The following is a 26,879-nucleotide window of genomic DNA, read 5'->3' as shown; positions in this document are numbered from 1 at the left end:
CAAGATTATTTTTCATGCATGTCTGTCTGTTAGTTTGAAATAAAATCAGCTGTACTCATATTAATGGCTAATGTATCTGTGTGCTTACACCTGGATCATAGAATGAGTATTTCTGGAACTTGGTGCACTTTTAGGAAGACTACAGCGCCATCATGTGATGCTGTACAGTAAGTTAAGCCTGTCTGTCTATGTCTGTTTGTCAAGATAGTTCACTCCCTTTGTTCTGTCGTTATGTAAACTGTCTTCAACCTACAACTGCAATCAAATCTGAATGTTACTTAACAAGCGCCTAAGGTCTCCAGCTGCGCATGCGCATAGTGTTTTGGTCCCTTTTAAAAACACACACACACACACACACACACACACACACACACACACACACACACACACACACACACACACACACACACACATCAAACACATATAAACCCGACTATCTCGTGTGAATTTAGGGTGTTCGGGTTAAATATTATCCAAACGAAGGAGGAAGTTTGCGCAACTGAACCTTGTTACTTCGCCGCTTTGGTTAATCCCGCGTCTTCTCGCGATATTTTGCTCAGGTATTCTGGTTGTCTCGTAACTGTCACGTCGCACAGCGTTGAATCTCCACAGTAGCAACAACAGCGGTGACATTTATTCTCGACACGCTCCCTTCTCTCCTCCTTTGAAGGACTTTAATGAGGACTTGACAAACCAGCTCCGCCGACTTCTGTGCTATAAGGTATTGTTTTGTTTATGCATCTTTGCTACCGCTGTTGACTAAACATATTTTTATTTATTTTATTTTTTTACATTCTGCTGTGTTAAATAACAGCATGACAGCATGTGACTTAAACAGAAACAAACGCTTATTTAACCGTCTAAATGAGTAATCAGTTTTTCAGTTGAAAGTCGGAGTCTTTAAAGTAAAACACAGTTTATGGTTAAAGTATTAAAGAACAAGAACAGTATAACATGAAAGTGTTTTATTTTAAGCAAAGAAGTAAAAAAGGGGCGTGTTACGGTATTACTGAATAGAAGCTAGTGGAGTTAAACTTTTAGTGTATGGTAATAGTTCTATGCTGAACTTCTCGTAAATCTCAAAGGCAAAATGCTGAGTAATAATGACTGGACTTAACGTAGTTGCACAATGCAAGTTATCTCGTCTTGGGACATAATGCAGTGTCACTGATGTAATCATATGTCAGCTTCTTTCTTCCTGTTTACCTTTGATCATATTTAACACCCACTGACCTCTGATCTTATTCAGCCCACACAGACATTTTATTCCTGGTGGGGATATTTTTTTAGGAAAGCATAATATTGGATTTTTTGTAGATTTTTCACAGCTAATTGCATAATCTTATTATGATGGTATAAATATATATGATATAATGCTTTGGACACTCCTTCTCATTCAATGGTTTTCATTTAATTATTTTGTACATTGTAGATTAATACTGAAGATATCAAAACTATAAAAGAACACATATGGAATTATGTTGTAAACAAAAAAGTGTTTATCTTCAGTATTAATCTACAATGTAGAAAATAATACAAATAATTTAAAAAGCATTGAAGGAGAAGGTGTGTCCAAACTTTTGACTGGTAGGGTATGTATTTTTGTCACATTCTCATGCAAAAATGTAAACTTTTAGTGTTTACACATTGTGTATTGTGGCTTACTGCTTACTCTACGTGCTGTTGATTCCTACCCCAGAGAAGATGTCCCTGTCTGGCTGGGTGTGTGTGGTAACTGGTGCCTCCAGGGGTATTGGCAGAGGAATAGCTCTCCAGCTGTCTGAGGCGGGAGCTACTGTCTACATCACAGGACGCCAGGAGAAGACTCTGAAAGAAACTGCTGCACAGGTGAATTTTTAAGCTTGCTCTTTAGCAGTCGTTCATTTAAAAAGTGAATGATTGAAAAGGCAGTCTCTGACATTTGTAGGTCAACTAAGCTCCAAAGTAACGTCAATTCCTTCAGTTGTTGTTATTCCAGAATTGGAGGACATTTTACATCCCACACATCAAATGTCAAATAATCCATGTACAAAATACTAAAACATGCAGTTGTTGTGTAAATTTACTTGTCCTGAGACCAAATTTTAAAAAAACTAGGAGAAAAGAATGTTGGGAAATATCTTTAAAACACCAAGTAAGTCTGGAGTTCCCTCCATTTTTCTCTTGTCCCTTTTCATTGATGTCTCTTGTAATTATGGGAGCATTTTTTGAATCAATACCATAATGATGATAATCCACGGACCTGTCTATCTCACTGGACAATACACTGACTTTTGGATAGTGGAACTCGGGTACGAAAACCACACAGTTCCCTTGTGGGCATTCGACTTTGCAGGGAATGGACTAAACTAATTCATACCTATTTGGTCCTCCTGAGGGCACCCTTTTCCTTGAATGGGCTGATTATGTAATGTTAAAATGGTTGTTTACTTTTGGTGTCTCCTTTTGAACCAATTTTGTGAGACTTGTCATTGTAAAACCAATATGGCTCACTGGATTGAGCACAAGGCTTCAAATTAAAGGTCCCCAGTTGGACCAAATGTTTTTTTTACATCTTCTCTGCACTCCTTTCAGTTATCTTAATTTCTTGAAAAGGAACATTTCAGAGAGTTGGTTTTTGTGAGTATTTTAAATAATAATTATTATGCATGAAACATGAGTCCCACAACAACCCTGTTAGCATAACCTTTTTAGCTGGTAGAAGAAGAAAACAGTGAATCACATGAAACGCTGGAATTAACATCATCAAACAGTTTTCCAAAGGAATGGGTAGAGCAAAGCTATGTCCTCTCTTCTATTTTTCGCATTTTCATAACATTGTCAGCCTTGATTGAATGTCTCACTCTACCTCATTCAACCCTGTTATGCATATTATCAAGAAAGATAAATTCTTTTTACTTTTTTCCATCAGTAAGTTTGTCCTCTTGGTCAGCAGTAACAGCTAGATAAATATCTAGCTTCTACTCCTGAGAAAAAGCTAGCATTAGCATGGATTAGCAGCCCTATTACTGTGATTAAAAGTAGGGTGAGCAAACAACAAATAAAACATGGAATAAAAATGGTACCATTAATGTGTAAGCTGAGCTAATCAAGACTTTGATAGTTTGTCTATTATTGATGAATATGTAGCAGAAAATTGTAACAGAGAAGGTTTATTTTTCAAAAATTTTGAAGCCCAAAAGTCGTCCAATTCTGGAATGACCCAGATGTTTTAGAAAACGCTGCGCCTGTCATAGCAGTGTTTTAGACTGACGCCTTTATTCTGAACACAGGTGAACGAGAGAGGTGGGAGGTGTTTGCCAGCTGTCTGTGATTCTACAAAAACCGAAGACATCGAGCAGCTGTTTGAGCGGATCAAACGTGAGCAGAATGGCAGACTGGATATACTGGTTAATAATGCCTACGCAGGAGTACAGGTTGGCATCATTAGTGCACAAACAAGAAACACTTCTTGGTATTTCACAGATTGATTTAAAGTTTACAGTAAAGGACAGAAAGAGGAGCAGCCAAAAACTGAGCAGTTATTCCATCTCAAATCATTAAATTTGTACACCAATGAAATTAACTGAAATTCGAGGTTATGTTTGAATCACGATATATCAGAAACTATAAAAGATATAATCCTGAATAAAATCCTGAATTTTTGCAGTTTTTTCTCATCGTGCCATTGATTCTGAATCTGCTGTATTCTCTAATTATGGATGAAATATGAAAAAAAAGGAAACTGCCATGAAAAGTTCAATCTTTGAGCACACACTAACAAAACAATGTATAATGGAGAAGTCAACTAGTGATACTTTCTGAACCATATACACAAGAATACAAAATGTAATGTATGGAATATTTTTTAGTATAAAACTTGCAAAAAAAGGTTATTATGATTCAAATTTCATTACTGACTGAACAAGTATAACAAGTTGTACCACAAAAGCATTGCTAGACAGCCTGATCCAAGCAGAACAGAGTTCTGGAGTTTCAGAATGGTTTTCCAAACATTACTAAGAAAATGATCATTTTTAATAAGAGCAAGATTTAGAATAGAGGGCCATTGATATGAGATGAAATAACCCTGAACTGTGTGATTTACCTCAACTCTAAACATCGTGTTATTCCAGGATATCTTCGATAACATGGGGAAGAAGTTCTGGGAAACTGACCCATCTATTTGGGATACCATCAACAATGCAGGCCTCAGGTATTGTATTCTTTCCTGCTTAATGATGTCTGGTGAGAGCAAACTTATGACACGCATCTAATTGCAGTCATCCAGATGTCACTCAGCTATTTTTAGTCTGTTTTTAGTTCAGAACTCATCACAGCACAACCAAGAGACTGCGAAGAGAACTTTTTTGGCTTATTTCAATTTTTCCTCATCTGGCAGGGGTCACTATTTTTTCTCAGTTTTTGGGGCCCGGTTGATGGTTGCTCAGGGCCGAGGTTTGATAGTGACCATTTCATCTTTTGGGGGGATGCGGTACCTCTTCAACGTGCCATATGGTGTTGGTAAAGCTGCAGTAAGTTGCCCTCACATTAACATTTAGGTCACTGCAAATCCAGTATGTGCACTACACAGACCTGAGTCCTATACTTGATCGTATCTCCTGTCATATCCTGTCAATGTAATAAAAATCTGTTTTGTTTACGTTTTCTTTTTTCCAGTGTGACAGGCTGGCAGCTGATATGGCTGTCGAGCTGAAAAGCAGAGGAGTGGTTTCTGTCAGCCTGTGGCCGGGAGCCGTACAAACGGAGCTCGTCACTCAGCTTGTAGTGGAGAAAGAGACCCCACAGGGTATAAATCCTCAGGTAGACTCTTGTCTAGCAGCAAAACCTTCTTCATGGTTGCTACTTCTGTTATATCCTACATCTCTGGATTTCCTTTTCTTCAGTTTAAAACTGTCTTCGACAATGGAGAAACCACAGAGCTGAGCGGAAGGTGCATTGTCAACCTGGCAAAAGGTAGGACTGCACTGTGGAAAACAGTGCACACCTCACAGTCAGATTAGAGGAAACTAAAGTTGCATTAACAACTGCAGTCCAGTAAATGTCAGCTAAAAAGGGCTTTATAAGAGATAACAGTTGAGTAACTGTGCACATTTTTGTTCTGCACATCCTAACATGCTTCACAAAACTGATATGCTGCATACTGGCACAGATGAATATTTTAGAGAGGACTGTTTATTTGCAAACTAAGCACACTTTGAATTTTGGTTTCTCTTTTTGCCTGAAAGATAAAAATCTGATGTCACTGACTGGGAAAATACTCATGACTTGTGACCTGGCAAGGCGCTATGGAGTAAAGGATGTTGATGGTAAATTTGTATTTCTTTCTGGCTTTTTAAAATTTTTTATTTGCAGAATACAGACTTTAAACATATCATTATGTGCAGTCAACTCTAATATTTTGTGTATTTGTTTCTTTCCAGGGCGGAGCGTGGCGGACTACACTTGCGTAAAATACCTCCTGAGCCAGTCTCCATATCTCTCCTGGCTCTCATATGTTGTCCCCTCTTTCATTCGCGTGCCACACTTTGTGATCACCCTAGCAAATAGCAAGTTCTAAAGGTTCCCTACGTCAGTCCTCACATGGCATGGTCGGTCATTTCACTGGCTTAACCATTACTATTGGCTAAAGGGTGTCAAGAGGATTTACGCTCAACATTATTTTTGAGGGAGTATCTATCCTTTGCATATGTACGTATACTCATACACATTCCAGCCACAGAGCTTAACTGATTCTATGAAGTTTGAAGTAAACAAGGTTTGCCTGAAGGATGTCCTAGCATACTGACTGTTTAACATAATGTAGGTGAAGCAATACAATGTGAAAATTGCAATTTCTTGTTATAACCATGTGCAATTTCCTAATTACTACATGAATATAAAGGATCTTTTTGAAACACATGAAGAAGCACTGCACTTATTTTTGCATTTTTATTTATTAAATTTTTATACTCGCACACTACAGCTACCATCAGCGAGTTAAGTAACAAATAACTAAATAAACCAATGTAAACCTGCTGCTGCTTATATTTCTCATTCTTTTTTGCAAATCTTTGGCAAATTATTTCATAGTTAAATGATTCCAGTGAATATGATTTTTTTCCCGTCATGTCTTTAATATGGTAAAATGTGCAAATGGTAAGTTTTATGTACTGGAAGACAAATTAGAGTGGGACTTTCTGTATCATTACTATTCGCTAGAATTAGTTTCTGGGTAAGACGTGTGGCTGAATTACTCAGATATTACAGTTGACCTTTGTGTGTAAATCTGTGTTTTTGTGTTTAAGGAATTTTTTTCATTGAAAAAAGTAAATATGCAGCTTTGCACAGAGATGTTTATAAAGGTTTAATTGATGACACTAATGAAAGGGATTTTAAAGTGCATCTGCCGTATTTTACATGATAGAATATCAGTGATATGAATCCAGTATATTGCTCTTGGATGAACAGTATCTCTAAAACATTGTTGATTTCATACTTCCATCCATTTCACATTATAAAGACAAATGTGACAACCTGTAAAATATACCTTATGAGCATTAGTACATGTAAACCTCTCTGGCTCTTAGTTAAGAAATCTTGAGGTCAAGCCATTTAAAATTATTGTAATTATTTAGATTTGTCATATTGTTTACTTGAGAGGACGGCCTGCTCAAGGCAGATTTACACATATGCAATAGTCTTTCAATTTCTTAATGATGACTTTATTGTTCTTGCAGCTATCCCGATGTATGCCTTTCAATAAAGTTTTTACTGATTTGCTTGGATTGTTGTTTTGTCTCCATGGCGTAGTTAAGGCCAGGAGGACTGATTCATCAATGACTGGGTGTTTCACATACAAGTGTCTTTATACTACAATAATTTCACTCAGACGATCTCCATTTCACTAATTATACGTTCAAGCACCAATTAGCACCATTGCTGAATTAGGTGAGCCATTCTAATGGTAGGTGTTGAGAGCATCTGTCACTAACACTTTCCATCTACTGTCTATGTGAAACGCCCCACGTTGCATTCTAGTAGCATCATGTTTCGAGTGACGAGGCGTCACATTACCTGCTAGCTACCCACACCCATAGCTGAGGTCTCAGCTACTTTAGGGTAGGTGGAGTTCTGACACCTCGTGAAACTTTCAGAAAAACTTTTGTAAAACCTCCAAAATAGCCATTGTTGAACTAAAATGAGGACAGACTTAACAACTTATTTCTTGCCTCAGATGTTTTCAGAAAAACTTTTCGCTGAATTGTTTTCGTAATAATAGAGAAACTTTGCGTCTGAGCTACCACGTTGGTCAGATGTCTCTACAGGACTGGTCTGCGATGAAGCTAAGTGCCTGCCATCACACCACCTAGTGGCCCGCTAGTGACACGACTATCAAGCTTATGATGTTGGGAAACATATCTCGCATGTAAAAACACCCTGGACATGCACTTTCTATAAATTTCATGTTTAGAATAGAATAGAAATGAATAGCCTTTATTCTCATTGTACACAAAAATTGTACAACGAAATTGGGGGAAGCATCTATCCATAGTGCACTTAAAAAATATAAATATGCAATATGCATGACATAATCTAAGTAATAAATAAAAATAATAAAAGTCTGCATATACACACACTGATGTTGCACTGTCCCATGTTTGACCAAGACAAAACTGTTCAGAAGTATCCGTGGGGGTGATACAGCTTTGTAGAAATCTGTTTTCACTTTGATATGAAAGAGTCTTTTTTGTAGATTATTGTCCAAATAAATCTAAATAAATAAAGAGAGAAAAAAAATTTAAGATGGATGAATACTTTTTATAAGCAGTGTAAAAAGGAAGACCCTATATGCAACACGTCTGGTTTTCAACCAGCCAAAAGCAGCACATCACCCCACTGTTCAGATCGCTTCACTGGCTTCCAGTGGCTTCCTGCATAAAATTCAAAACTCTAACATAAGCATTCAAAACTACAATGAAAACAGCTCCCTCCTACTTGAACTCTCTCATTCAGGTCTACACTCCCTCCTGCTCACTACGCTCGGCCAACAAAACAGGGCCAGTTGATACAACCACCACAACAGGGACGGTTGATAGCTAGACTCCTCTCTACTGTGGTTCCCTGTTGGTGGAATGACTTGCCAAACTCTATTCAATCTGCAGAGTCTCTCTCAGTCTTCAGGAAAATACTAAAAACTCAGCTCTTCACTGAACACTTTTGCACTTAAAAGACTGCAATTTTTTTTTTTTTTTTAAATTTAGAAAAAAATAAAAATCCTATTACGTCTACTACCTGTAGACACCACAGTCCTATTATGACTCTTGGACTTGTTTTATGGCACTTATCTAGGTTGTTTTCTCCTGACTAGATCATTGCTTGTGTTTGGATCAAAGCGTCTGCTAAATGAAACTGTCGAATTGTAGAACTATATGTGAAAAATTTTACTCTGATCGCTTCTCCTGGTGAGAACTGAGGGACTGTTCAGATTTAATACGATGATTCCTCCTGTTAGAAATCACATTAGATGTTTGTCGCCTTGATACAGGGGGTGCTGGTGGGTGGTTGACGTGCAAATGTTTGGCCTACTGTCACGGATTTATTATACAGGCGCCTCCTCCCTCCAATCCACGGCCTGCTCTGCCCAGACTGGCACACCCACCCCGCCGTCACTGAGGGAGAGTCCGTTGGGCCTTGTGGGCTTCCTGGTCCTCAGCTCCGCCTCGCCTCGATCTGGCCGGACAGGGGAAACACTTCTCAGTTAAAGAACAAAAGCAACAACGGGCGGACCGAAGGACGGGACGAGTAAACGGCGACTTGGATTCAGACCCGAATCCCACGGATTGGAGATTTTTATTGCGTCCTCTTCGTCGGGAATTTATCCGACGACTGAACTCCTTCGACAGGCGACAAACTTGGTCGCCTCGCATCTTTGTGGCTCGACCGTAATCCGTCGAGGCGCTTGATAAATAAGACAAGGGTCAAACAAACACACGGACGGTTATTGTTTCACGGCTCTACCTCTAAACTTAGGCCATAAAAGAAGCGGAGTGGCGGAGGGGAAACTCCGCGGTGCTTTTGGTTTTCGTTTCGCTTGGACGGACCTCGGGGATAAAGGGTTGTTTTGGCGTTTTCGGTAAGTTTATTTTTATGTTTCAGTGAAGCGTGTCTGACGGCGAAGTGCGCCTGTGCAGTGAGAAGCGTTTTAGTTAGTACGCCATAAAGGGGGGAGACTCTGGACTGCTATTGTCACACACACACACACACACACAGCAACTTTTACTGCTTTTTGTCACAGGAAAACAAAAATGAAACACAAGAAACTCTATATGAGATTCAAAGTAAAACATGGAACACACCAGGGGTTCGCCACATGATCTCATTCCCGTTAGTCTGAGTGCATCACCACTGACTAAGAGTGATTTCATAATTGTTAGCTAATGTTTGTGTTACACTTCAGCATTTCTTTGGTGGTTAAAGTGACCTGAGTTGTCGGCCATGACGTAACCTCCCAACTAACTGTGCAACATGTCCCCTGCTCCAAATAACCAACAGAATCCAAAATTAACAAGTTATGAGACTGCCCAGTGTTTTAGTTTCAAACACCCGGTTGGTATGATTTGGTGTTTGGGTCAAATATGTGAAACACTGATCCACAAGTTAATCTAAATTCCTTGTTTTTAGGCTCCTGCCACATATATGATAACTTGAAGTGTTAGTCCAACACCTGTTGCTTAAAAATCAGTCTATTTCCATTCTGTAGTCCAGTACATGACTAACGTATGTCATTTTCTGTTTCTGCAGGTTTCTCTTGTGGTAGCTGCTTTTTGTGACGACGCCTACCTTCCACAACTGAGAACTTGGAAGTGGAACAAAGCCTGACGGGGGAAGAAGGGGTGAGAAAGTAGGCTGTGATGGATTTCTCATAGATCCCCATACCCCTCTGCCCCCACCCCTTTGCGACCAATCCCCCCCCTCTCACACAAAACAAAAGTCAGGCACCACACTTTATGGGGGAGGGGAGACCCAGTCTGGACAGAGTAGCTATACGACCAGTTTCATTGAGAGTTCAGAATGGGGGGGGGGGGGGGGGGGGGGGGGGGGGGCAGCTGTAAGATAATTGACTTTGAGAATGAATGAGAACAGAAAGTTCTGAAAACATCAGTGCGTACTTTTCAGAAAGAACTGTCCTTCTCCTCACTATGATCTTATCTGTGAAGTTAAAACAGCTCGACAAACACATCAATCGCTGCTTTTGTTTCTTTCCTAGGTGACGCAGCCTATTTCGATAGCCCAGATGGCAACCTACACTGAACATAACAGCAGAAATGGACTATTTGTGAGCATGAAGGAGCGTTTTGAAGGAAAAGTGAAAGAGACAGAATGTGAAGGAAAACTCAACGGCAAACGCTCCTCTAAGGTCTTGCGCCACCCTGCCACCTCAGCTGAAAGCAACACCAGTGGCGTGGCGAGTTTCACCACCAACCACAATTCTGTGGTGTGCCTCCCTCTGGTGTCAGAGGGACTTAAACTGGTATGGACACAGTCTGACCAGACCCGTGAACTTGACTCAATCCCACAGCTCGTCCAAGCCTTTAACTTATTTCCGTACCCGTCATCCCGGGAGGTCAACACTCTGGCCCGGGCATGTGCCTTGCCACTGGACAAAGTTAAGGTGTGGTTTATGGTGCAGAGGATTAAATATGGTATTAGCTGGTCATCAGAGGAGATCGAGGAGACACGACGGAAGCTGGCAGTGCCTGAGCTTCATGATGACTCCACTGAAACAACTGAGGAAGCCAAAATAATGACCAAGAGCAGCAGTTTTGAGGAACTGGTTATTGACGAGAAGGAGAGTGAAGAAGAAGAGATTGCTCTCTCCACCTTCGTGCCCCAGAAGAAGATCCCAAAGTGTGAGTCACCGGATTCATATAAACCAGCCAAATCCACTGCGCCCTGTTTCAGTTCCACCCTCCCACCTCCTCAGGATTCATACTTCTACCGCCCACCAGCAGACACACCAGCAACCACGGCAACTGATGTCTCCCTTGATCTTTCAGAGTCGGCTACACGACCGCACCGTCACGGACGTTACAAAAAGACTAAAGCTCAGCTTGCTGCCCTTCGCAAAAGCTTCCTCAGAGAGAACTGGCCTGCAGAGGTGGAGCTCAGACGTTTGCAGGAAGAAACCGGGCTGACCCGAAACGACATCCGTAAATGGTTCAGTGACAGTCGTTACCAGCTAAGAGTTGGCCGAGGAAGCCTGGCAGCAGCCCAGAACTATTCTCATCACACTGCTGTTAGTGGCAAGCAGGATCAACAACCAGAACCTCTTCCACTTGTTTCTCAAAAGTCTCGTCAGCTAAATGGGGCGAAGGGCCCCGAAGGAGTCCGCAGCAATGGTATTAGAAACTCACATTTCTTCCAGACCTTCTTGACAAACAGCCTGGAAGCATTTGGAGAAAGGGTCCTTGATGCACAAGCATATGATGTTATTGAGGATCTTTCTGGTGACGGGGACAGCTTGAAGGATGAAGAACAAAGTGAAGAACAACCTTTAGAATTGACCAAGACCTGCCACGTTGAGCCAGATATTCCAGAGGAACCGAATGTATTAAAATCCTCTCCTGATTCCTCCCCCTCTGGCAGTCCACCACCGACTGCCTCACCTAATAAACCGCTTTCAAACAGAGGCAGCACATCAAAGAAGTCAGTTCACTCAGCCAAAACCAGTCCCTCACGCTTCTCAGGGGCTTCCACGTCACCTGCCCTCACTCCTGCTGGGCGACCAAGAAAGACCAAGGAGCAGCTGGATGTGTTAAAGCAGCACTTCTTGCGCTGCCAGTGGCCCAAAAGCGAAGATTACACTGAACTTGTTAAGCTCACAGGTTTACCTCGGGCAGATGTAATCCAATGGTTTGGAGACACGCGGTATGCTGTCAAAAACGGCCAGCTGCGCTGGGTGAAGGGGGTCCGTGACCAGTTCTTGGCAGAACTTGCCGCTCAGCAAAGTGGCAGTGGTTTACCAAATGGAAGTGGCACAGTCCCTCGGGTTGGGGGTCGCAAACGAAAATCTCAAGCAAACGGAAGTGCCGATTGCCCTGACATCCAGCCATTAATATCATATTATCATTCAACAGGTTCACTACATGAAAAAGACCTTGACTCTCTATGCAAGAAATCCAGAATGAGCTACCAGCAGGTGCGGGATTGGTTTGCAGCTCAGGATGTTGGGGAGACTGACGAAGAACCTATTGTTACTTAAGGACATTTTTAAAAGTTGGTGGGGTCTCCTCATGTCTTTGGTTTATATTGCTTTAATTGAGGCAGGTTTGTAACTTTCAGTCTTCCCAATACAAGCCCAAAGTGAGGTTTGTGTTTTTTTATATATGCTGCATTCCCTGCTTATCCCAATATATTTGGACTTGAATTATAACTGTGCTGCCTGTGTTGCTGTAAATAGGACAGTAACCTGTACACTGGTCTGCTATATTTTTTTGAGCTCATTATTTTTGTTTAGATATCACTACTACAGATTTTTCAGTATGCTATTGTAGCAGTATAATTTAAACTGGTTGTACTTTTGGTACCTGGCTATAGCAGATACTTCACTGCTCCGTAAAAAATCTCTACATTGATGAATTTGTTGAGTGATCGCTGCGTGTAATCATTCCTTCAACAGCCAATAATACCTTGTCATGAAAAGCACACTGGACATGCACACTTTGAACTGACATCTTGCACTTTGGTTTTAGAGCCTGCTGCCATTACGTTAATTACATCCAGTAACTTCACAAAAAATCCATTCATTTCACGAAACATGGATTCTTAGCTATACATGGGTCATTCTTGCTAACTTAAGCCTATTGTTACGATCATGCTCTTTCAAAAACATGTTACAGAAAATATCGTTACATCTCATGTCTACAGTGTATTTCAGAAATGCATTCCCCGATTCCCTTTTAGATGCTCTGCTGTAATACTTGACTTACTATTTGAATACTTTGCTTGTTGTTTGCATATTACATATTTGCATAAAGGCTGACAGTGCTAAGAAGCAGTAACCACATCAAAATCATACAGATGTCAGAATTGCCTACATGCTCATCGATTAAGTCAGTATTTTTATATTTCTTTTGTCTTAATAGGTATAGGGTGTGACCTCATGGTTTTTAATGTAGACAACTAGTTAAGATAACTGATGGGGGCCCACGTACTGTATACGTAGCAAAGGATTCAAATCCAAAGAAAATTACTACTTTGTCAACTTACATATGATTTATAGCACAAACATTATACTTTTTTGTTATCAGTTCATGTATTTATTAGTTACTTCCTACATAGCTGTGTTTGCAAGAAGAGAACCTCCACACTCTAAAGTACTTTTTAGCTGACATACAAAGGGTGAAGTGGGATTAGAGTTTATTTCCTTAGAAATGTCTGGACAAAGGTTAGATGACCAGAAACTTGTCCAAGCAGTGTGCATCACTTTGTTTCGTCATCCTGTTAGTCATGAAAAGCTAATGCGAAATGTGTCATGCTGTGGGGAAATGTCCATAACACGTAGTGTCTTCCTTTGCCGATATTTTTAATGTGTTTTTTTTCCTGTCTGAAAAAAAATTCTCATTTGCACAATTGTGTCACTGGAAACCAGTAAAAGATTTGCCTTTATAACCGTGTATGCGGACAGTTATTTCAGTGTGCTGTACAGAACCCGGCTGGTTACAGTTGCTGTTTATTTTTAATCCATGTGAGCAAAGGCAAGTGGCTGTGAAATTAATCTTCAGAAATACCTCGAAGATAAATTGCTGTTAAAATGTTTTTCTCAAAATAATACATTACCACAAATTAGCTACAATTATATGGCAATTTAATTTCTCAACAGCAGAATGCCATGGTAATATCAATTTAGCATCCATGTAGGTAAATCAATGTACAAGACACTTTAGGTTTCTGGGCAAAAAAGCTTTATCTCCTACACGGTTTGGGTCCTAATAAACAAATCTAAGACTCCATAAGTAACAAACTTGTTCCCAGAAGTGTAAGTGACAAATCAATGTCTAGGAGACTGCACTGGCAATCCACCCATATACTGGAACTGGAAAACATTAGGAGTCTGTGTTCTGAGGGAAACAGAAATGCACTGACTCAGTTACCTGAGAAAATCTTCCCATCAAGAACATTTAGAGATGTGATACAATGCTTCATGGCAGAGGTTATTTAGAAAGCATTTCTCACCTTGTAGGAGTGCTGAAGGATGTGGGTGTTCCTTTTCAAAACAGAAGGAGGATTTTGATTGAGGATGGCATGCATTCAGTTTCTAATTTGATGAAGCAAATTATCCAGTTTAATTGCAGCCACGATGGCAGAGCTGCAAGAGCTTGAACGCAGTCACACTTACTGTATTCATGAAGAGAACTGTGGCTGGAAATAGACATAGCTGATCCAGGAGTCTGAAGAAACAGCAACAGAGGAAAGTGTTTTCGGCATTTCATGGAGAAATCACTTCAGACCAAATTAAATGTATTTTTAAACTTTGGTGTAATGTATGGCAGACAAAAATCTTTACCTGATGTTTGGAATTTAATATTTAATTAATACTATCAGTGTGTGAACTACACATGAGCCAAGGGAGATGTGGCTACTCCTAATAACTCAAAAGCTCCTGATGTTGACAGGATGACCATTTTTGCCATGTATGTTGTTTTTCTGCATTATCGTCATAATGGATCGTGTGTAAAATTAGCCCATTACTGAAGTATGATTAATGCATGAGAGTGATTCATCACTAATTCACTATAGTAACAGCATACATGCTGTTTTTGACATCATCATTGACGCATGGCGGACAAATATAAACTGCATTCACTTTAATGAGAAGATCAGAAAAATTTCTTTCTTGATACCACCTGATGTAAAAAAAAAAAACAAAAAAAAAAAAAAACCCAAATACACAGAACAATTCTAGCCCTCCTTTTCATTTCTTTCATTCTTTACTATTCATATTCTTACTTGTAAGAATACTGATAAGTATACAGCAAAATCAAGTCATTTATAAATGTTTGATTTGTCAATTCTGACTGAAAAAGTTGCACTCTAGTTCAGTGTAACTGGAGTTGAGGTTTCAATAGCAAAGGACTTAAAAGTTACCAAACACGTATACATACATATATATATATATTTTTTAAATCATCTTGGTTTCCAAATCATGGCATCAATTTGGCTTTGAACTAACTTTAAGTGAATATTAGTGAGAGACTTACATGCAGGTTGAAGGTCGGACCTCTGTCTCTGGCCCACCTGTGAGGCTCTGCTGAGCCTATATGACTGAGACCAGGACAGAATATTTGAGTGTTTATATGATTTAAAGAATGAAATCAACTGAAAGATGATGACATACTGTAACGCATACCTCACAGGTCTTTGACGAGGGGTAACTGGTAAAAAAAAACAAAAACAAAAAAAACCAACATGCACAAGCTCATCATCAACTTCTATCAAAACATATAAAACTGGACACCAGCATTGAAAACTGTAACAATTCGACTAAAATCTCTGAGGTTACCTGGGGAGGTGACAGCCACGGGGAGGGACATCCTCTGAGTGCTGGGAGTCAACAAATTGAATAGTTTTGAAACCGATACAGTGAAGTTTGCTATCAAACATATAAATTGGCTTTTACCCTTCAGTTTGAAACTGTCCTGGAGAAACCTGTGGCATAGACAGTGTACAGACTAAATTAGCTTTGTAACTTATTACATGACATTGACATTTTTGGCAGTGTGAACTTTTTCTTTTATATAATTTTCAAACACTTACCCTCCTCTGAGAAAGTGGCTTTTTTAACTCTGCAGTTTCTCGTCTGAGCACTGAAAGCTGCTTCTTTAAGTCAGCGTTCTCTCTCTTCAGCTCTGAGAGTTGCCTTGCGGTAATAGACGAGGGACGAAAGGTGTTTGGATTTTATTTACACAGCTAAGAGGAGTGATAACAGATATTAAAGTCACCTGTAACCCTGCTCGGTGACTTCCTTTAGACGCCTTTCCAATTCAGCAGATTTGCGCTTGAAGTGTGCTGTGACTCCCTCCATCTGTGTCTGCTGAAAGATCGCAATCTGAGGAGCATCAAGACATCACTACTAAAGATTATTTCAGCGAAAATAAAACAATTCATAAATCACCTTTGGTCACTGGATAACAGCTCAGACATTTCTGAATATAATAGCACAGCACCATTAAAGTGATACATTTCATTTTTCAGTCTCTTGCTAAATGGCATATGGACTCAATGGTGTTTAACATCCCGCTACAACAGTTAAAAAGGACAGACCTGTGATACATGTTCCAGCCGTGACTGGATGAGCTTCACAGGGTCCTTGAAAAACACTTTCTCCTGTGGCTTCATCTGAAATAGAAATTTGTCCAGGTATAAAATGCTGGCTGTTAGACGTCAGGTCACACTTCATTGGTGGCGTCTCAGTAATTAATGTGAATATGACAGACTCACCAACCTCATCAGTGATGGCCAGATAACTGCAGCTGGCTCCACATATGCTGCACTGCTCTGAGGGAAAAGGAAAAATCACAGAAGTAGCCTGAGACTTTTTGTAAAATCAGGTCAAATTTAAAAGATAATTCTGGTCACAATTTGGAAGCAAAATAATTGAGTATTGGCGGAGAATGAAAGTCTCTTACTAGACTTAATACACGCTTCACAGCAGATGTGGCCACAGTTGGACACGGCAAACTTCGACGCTGTCTTTGTGAAGCACTGGTTACAATGGAACCAGTCCATTTGTAGTCCTTTATGATTTCTTGACTGCAAGGGAACACAAGATCATAATACATAAATGTGGTTATGTTAGATTCAGTGTTACATTGCATGACTATAAATAAGTGGACAACCTTGTTTAAATACACTTTTTAATGGTTTTGGATAATGGAATAGCAGCACAAGACAAATTTCAAACAATAGTGTTTACAATTTTGTAACAGCATTTTAGAATAATAATGCTCCAAGGCACAAACCAAGGTTAATAAAGAAACAGATTTTTAGTTTGTTGTCAGAGAACCGGCCTGTACACAAGCCTAACCTCAACCCACTTCAACATGTTTGGATTTAAATACAGCAAGACAGGTGAAAATTTTGAGGAAAAGCCATCCAAAAATGTAGAGACTTAAAGTAGTACATTAACGCCAATATTTTTGAACTGACGTTTTTAGATGTAGTCGCATTTCTGGTCACATAGATGTTTTAATATTCAGCTAGAAGAATAGCCATGCTTTAGAAGTTCCAGCGTACACGAGGGGCATCTGGAACATCTTAATCTATTAATAGTTCTACATAAATGGAATTTTTTTTAGCAAATAATGTGTTTCTCACTGCAGCTTCCTCAGGCTCACATATTGCAAAATCTGTACACTTTATGTTTCATCGTTAAAGATACAACAACATCACCCATGAAATAAAAGAATAGAAAAAAGTTTGAGTACACAGATTATGTAAACGGAAATTTTGACGAGAAATTAATTGACCAGATATATCTAACTCTAACTTCCAGCATTACCTGTGGAAGTGGAAGTGTCACTTTTGAGAAAAGTTACCGTCATCATAGCATCATATGGCTATGCAAGGGATTTAGGGTGTCACATTTAGATGGTTGATAGGCCACATTTTAGAAAGGCATCCAAGGTTTGGACATCATACTCTCGCTGTAAGTCATTCAATAATCATCTTGAAAGGATTTAATTTCACATGTGTTTCTGCTTTGTGACAAATATATTAAAGAAGTCCTTAAAATGCACTGGACAAACATACAAAAACAGCATGTAAGTGAAAAATCTAATTTCTACTGTTAGGGTTACAAAAAGGTTAAATGTAGTCGACTGAACTTGAAAATATTATTCTACTGGTGACAAATTTCTGGCCAATTAATCCACGCTCTAGTCAGGTGTGGCTTTGAAGGACAACGATCAGACAATGTGACCAGTACACATACATTCCTTGACTCTGAAAGACTACCTTAAAATGCAGTGTTATTCAAACACCAAGCTGGACACCAGAAAATAAATAATTATTCATTCAAAATTTTGTTTATGCTAATGGTTTTAGAAAGTGTTAGCTAACTAACTTGCTAGCTAGCTTAAAAAGTGAACATTTCTGCTTGGTTTGACGAAATACTGGAAACACCGACAATAAAAAGACAGTGAAAAACACAACTTCCCATACATATTGGCTAAAAAAAAGTCTCTGCCATTACTATTATAGAACATTATTAGCGTTACCTGTTGCTCTGCCCAGGAGAAGCTGAAGTTTCTTCCGGACAGAAAAGACGTTAACTGAAGATCAGCTCAACAGACCCGCCTCGCGCATCCCGTTCTCTGATCTGATTGGCCAAGTCACGTATGAGACTTTCGCGGTGACGTCACATCAAAAATAATATTTAACCCTCCTGTTTTCCTCATTTACGGACACCAAAAAATATTGTTTCCTTGTCCGAAAAAAATCCGAAAATTCTGCAAAAAAAAATTCCCCGAATTTCTGAAAAGTTGCAAAACCTTCAGGAAGAAAATTTCAATAATTCCTTAAAAGTTTCCCTTAAAAGTTTTATTTTTAAAAAGTTCCCCCAAATTTGGCAAGAAAATTCTTGTAAATATTTTCAAAAAATTAGTAAAAATCTTCCCAAAAATTCCTAGAAATATCTAAAGTGGTTACATATATATCAGTAAAACTTCTAATATTTTCTTAAGAACATTCACATAAAAATCAATCAAAATTCCTCGAAATTCGCTGGATTTAGGTTGATTTTTTTGTGAATGTTCTTAAGAAGCATTTTTAACATTTTTTTCCCACCAAAAATGTTCAAAGATTTCCCAAAGGACCAAGGACACCTTTTTCATCACAGCATGTCATGGCCTGCATATATTTCCCCGTGGTTTAATCTTTTGTGGAATAGCACAATATTAGGGGGGGGGGGGGGGATATGACATTTATTTTTCTGCAACATATAAAGAAAATCAGGAATTTTTAATCAGATGACAAGCAATATTAGGAAATATTTATTCACTCTAGAATGATTGGGGGATTTTGTCGGGGAGGACATCTACATAATGTTTTTGACTGAAGGACATTTGGAACCTTTTTGCATATTGGTAATCAAGGTAATCTAAAACTGTCTTTTGCTCTTTAATGCAGCTTTTATTCATGTAGTTCAGGTTACATCAACTAATTTAACTTGAGAGTGAGTTGGCAGAGCTTTTTAATTTTTTTTTAACAAGTTGTTCTTGATAGAAATATCAAATTTTTTTTATTATAACCCAGATCCTTGTGCTTTCAGACAGTCACTCCTCCAGAGCAAATGTTTTCCCCCTGATTGAAATAAAGGACTATTAATGTTAACAGCGTTCCTTGCTTGTGTTGCATCTACTCTCAGATGTACATCACTTGGGATAAAAGCATCTGCTAAATGAAGTAGAACATTATAACATCAAAAATTAATAAAAGCGACTGAAACTGATCACTTCATGAACTGGAATAATTTAGCTCTTAATATCTGTCCCATAAAAGTAAACCACCTATTTGAAAGAATAAATGTTTTTTTGGCACACTGATGGTAGATGAGGTGTAATTCTGAGCTCATTTCCAATATTTGTGTTTGGCTTCATATGAGTTGTACAGTTCTCATTCTCTAAACATGCAAGATTTGCATCTAGAAAAAGTCAGTGTAGCTTTGTGTAATTACTGCTCATCATATTTAATGCGTTATGCATTACATCAAGATTGGAGCCCAGAGGATTAGTTGATTGCAGGCTTTTAGTTGATGTGCTAAAGAGCAAAGTGAAACCAGACAGTTATTCAGGTCAAGTGGATACATCTTTAATGACCACGGATGCGAAATGCAAGAGACAAGCAGCCACTAAGCTTTTAGAAGCTCGTGTAACTTAGAATAAAAACCCAAATTGGACTGAAGGAGACCATTAATTGAAGAGTCTGAGGGCAGCTGAGGACAGTGGTGTTGGTGTATTCCAATGTTAACTCAAGTTGACATTTCAGGAATCCGTGATGGTAATGGGCCCAAGGACTGCTTTACGTTCAACTCCATGCTTCCCTGCAAAAAAAAAAAAAAAAAAAAAAGAACTTTAAGGCCAGCACAACGAGACCATTTCATTACAGCAGACCTTGTGCAAATAGATACCTGATGTCAGACTTCTTGTCTTCCTGGACTTACAGCTGGATTCACAGCAGTCACATATACTGCTGTATGTAGGATGGTCCAGCAACTCCCAGCTGAATACAGCGAGAACGGATGAGACGGATTAGTTGTGATTCGACTCCATCTCTAATCATCAGGGGCCTTCTGCTCGACCATATCTGGTTTTCTTGAAACTTCATCATAAACTATGAACATTTTAAATGGTATCTGAAATTACAGTATTCTGTATGTTTTGTGTTCTTGTGATATGCAACTATATAAGCTTCAGAGAATCAGTTGACTTCTACATTGTCATTTTTCCTTAATGAGGATCATTTTCATTACATAACCCTTTGATGCACAACATGGGTCAAAAGTGACCCAAATCCAATGAAAAAATGGTCTCTCCTGACCCACACTGCACATCAAAAGGTTAAGTTTTTTTTTTTTTTTTCCATATTTTAACTCCATTAATCAGAGACATTTCATCCATTTGTCCCATTTAGCAGATTCTGGATATAACAGTGAGAACAGCCAAAATGTCAGGCTTTTATCTTTCATCACAAGATTTTTACATTTAAAAAAGGTAGCCTTAAATTTTATGGTGTTCAAAAGTAGGTCAAAGGGCAATAATATATGTTTAAACTGCTATCATGGAAGACATCAATCTACAATTTACCAAATGCTCACATTTCATGCTATAAAAGTTTCAGGCAAATCAGATGCTGGAGCAGAACATTTTCAAAAACTGATTTGAGATTGAATGACCCAGTTCTGATATGAATTGGTAACAGTAAAAACCTTAAAGAGCATCTACAGTATGTCTAGTGCTGGATTCCCTTTGACACTCCTCATAACTGAAGCAAATCGTTTAAAGACACAGCTTAGTTCGACCTTCTTACCCATGATCTTTGACATAGTTGCAGGCCTTCTTAGTGTGGTCAAGAGCATTGGGGTCCCAAGCCAAAAGATTGCAATGAATAAATACCTGTTGGATGAACAGTGATAGAAGTTGCAGATAATTGACTTGATTTCCCTCTCCTGAAGCCTTAAGTTTCAGAGAATGTGCACAGTTTTCAAAGAACAGGCTTACCTCCTCTCCCAGAGCAAACCTGAAGGCTTGAAGGGACAAGTGGATCTCTGATGACTTTACTCTTGGTTCAAATCTGGAGAGTGAGGTCTTACTGTCCACAAGACACCTGTGTGGTTACAACCATGACAAACATTTGGGTTACTTAAATGTCTAGGCACAAATTAAAATGGAAACAAAATCTGTAGGTCAGTGATTCAGTAGTACCCCTTATTGGTGATTATTGGGTATAAAGCGACTTCATGCTGCAGCTCTGGTGACGTGGCAGCGACACATTCATCTAACAGCATCAGTAAAGGCTGGTGGTGCTGCTGCTCCACGCTGGCCATGATGTGAATGAAGGAGCCCAGAGAAAAACTGGTGCTTTCAGCAGGACCAGAGAAGTCATCTAGAGCGCAGATACAGAGAAGTTATAGAGCTGAAGGAGGCGCTGGGAGAATTTTGCCATTTCCACTGACAAAGTGTTTTCACCAACCGTTCATAATTCCAAAAGAGAAGACAAGATCATCTTGACCATACGTATTAAACACTGGGTTATAAATCACAGGGTTCCAGTCTTTAGGCCTGCATAATAAATTAAACAGATCAATTTCAGCTGTTGTAGTGCTCAAACAGGTGTAGAACTCCTGAAATCGTGAGCTCTTGTGCAATTTTGAAAATTTTAAAGTAACGTGAACGCTCACCTTTCATACGCACAGACAACAGGGAGGGAGAAGGAAGGTGTCACAGAATTAGGAGGAGAATAGTAGACCAGCTCATTGGTGTACATCAGGTGATTCCCGGTAACCTAAGAAAGAGAGAGACAAATGTCACTAACCTCTGTAGAAGTGTGGCTTATTCAGGCACCCACTTCTGGGCTACTCACCAGCATCCTAAAGTTACAATCATTGAGATGCACTCTGAAAACAGCCTCCCGAGCCGAGACGCTGGTGGGAACGCAGCTCCCCAGCCGGAAGAGTGAAGTGTCGGCCTGCGATCTGCTCTCCGACCACACCAGCGTCATGTAATCAGGCCTGCAGTCCAGCTTCATGTCTGGAAGGGACACAATGAGAAGTTTCTGCTCAAATGCTCAATTTTGGTGAAAATGGTGTCTTAAAAACATCAATAATGACCCAAAATGTTACCTGCATTTACTAAACCGGCAGCCACCAGGCCCAAAAGCAGTGCAGAACACCAGGAGAAAGCCATCCTGACCGAATAGTTGCTACCGGCTCAGTAGGTGGTTTTATTCAGTCTGACGGAGACACTTCAATCGAGGAAATTTATTTCACCTGGTGTGTGTCGACAGATCCAGGTGCAGCATCCATCAGTGTAATTGCAAGTCATTCATTCATACAAACTTATTTTAAACAGGATTACTTTGTTATTATGGTCATGAAAAAGCATTATGAAGTGACACAGTAAAGGGAAAAGCAGGTATATGGTTTATGAGACTATTAAAATCTGATAAATGCAAAGCCAAGGTCATAAAACAAGCTAAACAGAAAACCTCCTATCTAAGATAAGATAAAACAAGATAGGATAGGATAAGATTATTACTCCTGAAACCAAGCTACAGGCAGTAAACACAGATTAAGCTGTGAGTAATGTGATAGCTGCAGTATGCTAGTGTGCACAGTATCATCATGGCACGACAACAACCTACTAAATAAAGTCTCACCAGTACTTTCACATTTATGGGAAGAAAGTGAGATATTTCCAGGCTTCATTCTTCTTCAGAAAGTCGTCCAAATCCTCAAATTTCACTTTCAAATCTGCTCCTGAATCTGATAAAGTGTGATCTGTGGCAATGTGACGTCAGTGCGATCGGTCATGTTAGGTTTCAAACACTGGAAGACAGTTGTGATTTATTTCTGAAAGAAAAATGATTGTGTCTACATTTAGGAACTGAATCCTCCAAATCACATTACCCCCAATGACAGGTACCCAAAGACAGTGGTAGAAAGTAGCTAAGTACATTTACTCAAGCACTGCATTTAGGTGCAATTTTGAGACACTTGTACTTTGAGTACTTCCATTTTATGCTTCTTGATGTTTCAACTCTACCACATTTTAGAGGAAAATACTGTACTTTCTACTTTGTTGCATTTATGTGACAGATTTAGTTACTTTTAAGATGAAGATTTTACTAAATGGATGCTATAACAAGCTTTTGAAACAGTGTTCAAGTTTAAATCAGTGGTTTCCAAGCTTTTTTGTCTTCTGATGTCTTTAAAAAAAACAGCATAGTCTGGTCACTTTTTTATTGTCTAGTAATTTTCCCCTCTAAGTTTCTCAGTTTCATTTGAGTTTAAATTCCAGTGAGCCAATATTTCACCAAAAGTATAAGATTGGATATTTTTTCCCACATTAATCATTCGATGAGCCCTCAGATTTATCTATGATCCTGGATAGAAAACTGTATAAGATGCTTCACTATTAATCTATTGCCATATATTAGAGGGACCAAACCACTGCTTTTAATATAACTACAATTTGTAGCTTCTAAGTTGCTTTTTATGTTGGGAATGTAAGAGCATTATCTACATTATTGTATTTAATAACTCCTCTTTTTCCATATACACTGCAATCTTATTTTATCTATACTCCATTTGTCATGACTTACTTTTCTTAATGACTTTGTGCTCTTTTGTCTTATTTATGCTTTTAATCCAAGGAGCTGCTAAACTGCCTTTCATTGCTGTTCAACATCAAGATATATTCTATTGTACTTTTTTAGACTAAGGATCTGAGTACTTCCACTGCCTGAAAACCAAAACATTTATCTTAAATGAGACCGTTTGTTTCAATGTAAAGCCTAAACTGTCAGGTTTATTTGAAAATCAGCTGCCTTGACACAGACAAGTTGGGATTTCTTTATAGAATTAATGTTCCTGCCTAAAGTAATGCAAACCAGCAGACAAAAAAAAAAAACAAAACAAAAAAAACAAACAAAAAAAAGCAGCATTAAATTCTGTGCTGGTCCTTAATGACCAACACTGTATAAAAAGCAACAGAGTTACAACTGCAGTTTATCCATGATTTATTTAGAGATAATATAAAGTTTGATAATTACTTAGACAGGTTCTAATATATATCTTCAGACAAAAGCAGAGATCATGTATAGCCAATGTCCTGGTTTTGTAGGTCTAAAGCTTGAGTTAATCTGCTACTGGTCCAGAGTCTCCATCAGCTTGGACTGAGCTTTTCCTGTGAAGAAAAAAATCCCAAAACTTCATCTCATGTCCAGTGTAAGACAAACTTTAAACATGCACGACCAAAAACACATTTATTTATTACATCTGAACGTCAGCTGCAGAAGCAGAACCCACTGATGTGCTGTTGGCCTTCAAGTCAGGCCTTTCCACTATGATGAGGGGCCCCACCACAGAATTGTGACTCAAGCTGCCGGATGCTGCAAGTGGGGATAAATTGTGACAAAATGAATTTCGAAAAAAGCAAGCTCCACCTTTAAAATACTCAAGTTAGTGTGAGAATGATACCCCAGTGAACTCCTCTTTTGGCACGAGACTTGCAGGTTGATTCACAGCAGCTGCAGAGGGAACTCTGAAGTGGGTCATCGAGTAGCTCCCAACTGAGGAAAGAAGAAAACGGTGAGTGATTATATCAGTAGAGGGTTGATAAAACTGTCTGCATGTACTACGTGTCCACAGGGATTATAAACATTGGGGGGAAAAAAGGGTGACCTTAGATATTTTACAACTTACATTGTTAATTTATTTCCATACTTGTCTGTCTGTTCTGTGTAAACACTGCCTACAGTTCAGCTGAGAAGTCCCTAAATTTTTTGTTATACAACTGCCAAGCTGAGTCAATACTTGCTTAATGTTTTTTTTTTTTAATTAATTTGACAATTTAATTACTGTGCATGTTTTCTATTTAAGCGCTGTAGAATAAAATGATTTTAAGCTCAGATTTCGTTCTCTTTAATAAGCAATATCAAAAGGTAATTGATGTCTGGAAGTCCTTTCAAGACTCACTTGGTCTACTAACCCCCACTTTGGAGTTTATTCTTTAAAACCATAATTACCTTTCAGTCTCCTTTACAAAATGGCAAGTTTTTTTGGATTCATCAAGACTTTCAGGATCCCATGCAACCAGTTTACAGTGGATGTAGACCTGAGGAGCACACAGAATGTCAGTCAAAATTCAATACCAAAAAAAAAAAAAAAAAAAATCCAAATGCAAATATTGTTTGCTCTCTCACCTCCTCTCCGAGACCAAACTTGAAGGACTGTAGGTAGAGAATGATGGCTGAAGTGTGATATCGAGGCAAAAATTTGGAGTTTCCTCTGACGCTTTCCAAAAGACATCTGAAGAAATAAAAACTTCAGATCAGAATCTCTTCCGCTGCACTGACTACAGGTGAAGCAGTATCTGTTCATACCCCTTATTGCTGATGAGGGGGTAAACCTGGCTGCCATACTGCAGCTCTGCTGTGGTGGCGGCAACACACTCCTCCATGAGCAGCAGCAGTGGCTGATGGGACTTCTGCTCCACTGCTGCCCATATCGGCATGAATGAGCCCAGAGTGATGATGTTTGTCTTTGCTATGCCGGTCATTTGCTCTGCGAGGAAACATACATGCTCTCAAGCGCATCTTTGAACGTGCTCGCGTTTTATTGGAGGGACAACTTACCGTTGAGCAGTGCCATATGGAAGACCAGCCCGCTGCGACCTTCAGAAAGACCTGATCCAGGGTTCAGGAAATGTGGAACCCAGTCCCCTGGTCTGAAATGTAACAGCGAGGTTTCTCAGCTCAAAGTTCGCTCATTTAAATGGAATATCAACCAAAAGGATTTTCTACCTTTTAATGACACATTTGATGGGTTGCACAAATGCTGCAGGTTTCGGCTTTGCCTGTGGCCTGTAACTCATTTCAGTTTGATAGATGATGTGTTTTCCTTTCAGCTGTGGGGAAGAAAAACTGATTAAAAAAAACAAGCGGAAAGGTGTTTTAGTGAAATATTGCAGCTACGTTACCAGTTTTTTCATCTTGCACTCATTGTACTGGTAGTGGAACGTGACCTCCCCCTGTCCAGTGGGCAGAACATGGAGGTTAGATGGCATGCAGCTTCCCAGGAACAATCGAGATGCATACGGCACCATCTCCGGATTGATCCTCCATGTGACGCTCACGGAGTCTTTCCCACAGTCTACTTTGATATCTGCGCACAAGTACTCATGATGGTCAGTTTCTGTTCACAGAGGAATTGTGGCGAATATCTACATGTGTGAAAAAAAGCATACCTGCATTTGCAACAGTTGCTGCAAAACCAGCCAGAAGTATCACACCAAGGTACAGATGAGTCACCATGACTAAATGATCCAGAACACAGTGGAGCTGAAGCACTTTATAGACTTCCTGCCTAATCAGCTGAATCACCAACATGTGTGAAAGCAGGGCAGCATTTCTTCTGAGTTAGTCTTCATGTTTTGTGTACTCTCATAATTAATGTTAACTTGGACCATTTCGAAATGTAGAGGCTGAATATAGCCAGATACTATTTTGATTTATGTGCTTTTTTTTTTTTTTAAACTCTGGTTAATGTACTTTATATTTCTAATTTTATTTTTTCGAATTTAATTTATTTTTAATCTAACTTCAATTTCCCTCAGGAT

The 26,879-nt window shown here is 39.2% G+C and overlaps 5 protein-coding genes across 7 annotated transcripts; 2 read left to right on the top strand and 3 right to left on the bottom strand.

Moving 5' to 3' along the window:
- Positions 1 to 530: 530 nt before the first annotated feature.
- Positions 531 to 6,767, top strand: dhrs1 (dehydrogenase/reductase (SDR family) member 1). The gene is made up of 9 exons (XM_023294283.3): positions 531 to 721; positions 1,700 to 1,848; positions 3,273 to 3,416; positions 4,116 to 4,195; positions 4,382 to 4,514; positions 4,660 to 4,803; positions 4,887 to 4,956; positions 5,229 to 5,309; positions 5,424 to 6,767. Exons 2-9 carry the CDS (start codon positions 1,705 to 1,707, stop codon positions 5,558 to 5,560), a joined length of 933 nt encoding a protein of 310 aa, XP_023150051.2. The 5' UTR covers positions 531 to 721; positions 1,700 to 1,704; the 3' UTR covers positions 5,561 to 6,767.
- Positions 6,768 to 8,659: 1,892 nt separating this feature from the next.
- Positions 8,660 to 13,653, top strand: homeza (homeobox and leucine zipper encoding a). Of its 2 annotated transcripts, none has more exons than XM_023294368.3 (3): positions 8,660 to 9,115; positions 9,784 to 9,875; positions 10,250 to 13,653. In XM_023294368.3, exon 3 carries the CDS (start codon positions 10,277 to 10,279, stop codon positions 12,242 to 12,244), a length of 1,968 nt encoding a protein of 655 aa, XP_023150136.1. In that variant the 5' UTR covers positions 8,660 to 9,115; positions 9,784 to 9,875; positions 10,250 to 10,276; the 3' UTR covers positions 12,245 to 13,653. The 2 variants fall into 2 exon arrangements, with proteins under 2 accessions (XP_023150136.1, XP_023150145.1); XM_023294377.3 differs by having other exon boundaries at positions 9,784 to 9,883.
- On the bottom strand, positions 11,798 to 18,314 carry LOC111585007 (RING finger protein 212B). The gene is made up of 13 exons (XM_023294387.3): positions 18,261 to 18,314; positions 16,671 to 16,794; positions 16,487 to 16,539; positions 16,306 to 16,380; positions 15,984 to 16,090; positions 15,799 to 15,901; positions 15,662 to 15,690; positions 15,545 to 15,585; positions 15,392 to 15,416; positions 15,243 to 15,306; positions 14,381 to 14,432; positions 14,218 to 14,248; positions 11,798 to 14,102 (listed from the first exon to the last, which is right to left on the bottom strand). Exons 2-13 carry the CDS (start codon positions 16,768 to 16,770, stop codon positions 14,033 to 14,035), a joined length of 750 nt encoding a protein of 249 aa, XP_023150155.1. The 5' UTR covers positions 16,771 to 16,794; positions 18,261 to 18,314; the 3' UTR covers positions 11,798 to 14,032.
- A 1,521-nt stretch (positions 18,315 to 19,835) lies between these two features.
- On the bottom strand, positions 19,836 to 22,533 carry LOC111584934 (zona pellucida sperm-binding protein 3-like). The gene is made up of 9 exons (XM_023294297.2): positions 22,382 to 22,533; positions 22,123 to 22,289; positions 21,941 to 22,044; positions 21,733 to 21,821; positions 21,465 to 21,645; positions 21,261 to 21,366; positions 21,070 to 21,155; positions 20,171 to 20,262; positions 19,836 to 20,083 (listed from the first exon to the last, which is right to left on the bottom strand). The coding sequence occupies exons 1-9, from the start codon at positions 22,443 to 22,445 to the stop codon at positions 20,025 to 20,027; spliced, it is 948 nt and encodes a 315-aa protein (XP_023150065.2). The 5' UTR covers positions 22,446 to 22,533; the 3' UTR covers positions 19,836 to 20,024.
- Positions 22,534 to 24,262: 1,729 nt separating this feature from the next.
- Positions 24,263 to 26,642, bottom strand: zp3f.2 (zona pellucida glycoprotein 3f, tandem duplicate 2). Of its 2 annotated transcripts, none has more exons than XM_023294153.3 (10): positions 26,508 to 26,642; positions 26,241 to 26,425; positions 26,065 to 26,168; positions 25,897 to 25,988; positions 25,645 to 25,825; positions 25,465 to 25,570; positions 25,288 to 25,376; positions 24,740 to 24,831; positions 24,537 to 24,651; positions 24,263 to 24,446 (listed from the first exon to the last, which is right to left on the bottom strand). In XM_023294153.3, the coding sequence occupies exons 1-10, from the start codon at positions 26,572 to 26,574 to the stop codon at positions 24,398 to 24,400; spliced, it is 1,080 nt and encodes a 359-aa protein (XP_023149921.1). In that variant the 5' UTR covers positions 26,575 to 26,642; the 3' UTR covers positions 24,263 to 24,397. The 2 variants fall into 2 exon arrangements, with proteins under 2 accessions (XP_023149921.1, XP_023149930.1); XM_023294162.3 differs by having other exon boundaries at positions 24,569 to 24,651.
- Between the last annotated feature and the right edge of the window lie 237 nt (positions 26,643 to 26,879).

The sequence above is a fragment of the Amphiprion ocellaris genome, chromosome 10, assembly GCF_022539595.1.
Source record: "Amphiprion ocellaris isolate individual 3 ecotype Okinawa chromosome 10, ASM2253959v1, whole genome shotgun sequence".
Lineage (NCBI taxonomy): Eukaryota > Metazoa > Chordata > Actinopteri > Pomacentridae > Amphiprion > Amphiprion ocellaris.
This window is presented reverse-complemented; position numbering and strand designations above follow the sequence as displayed.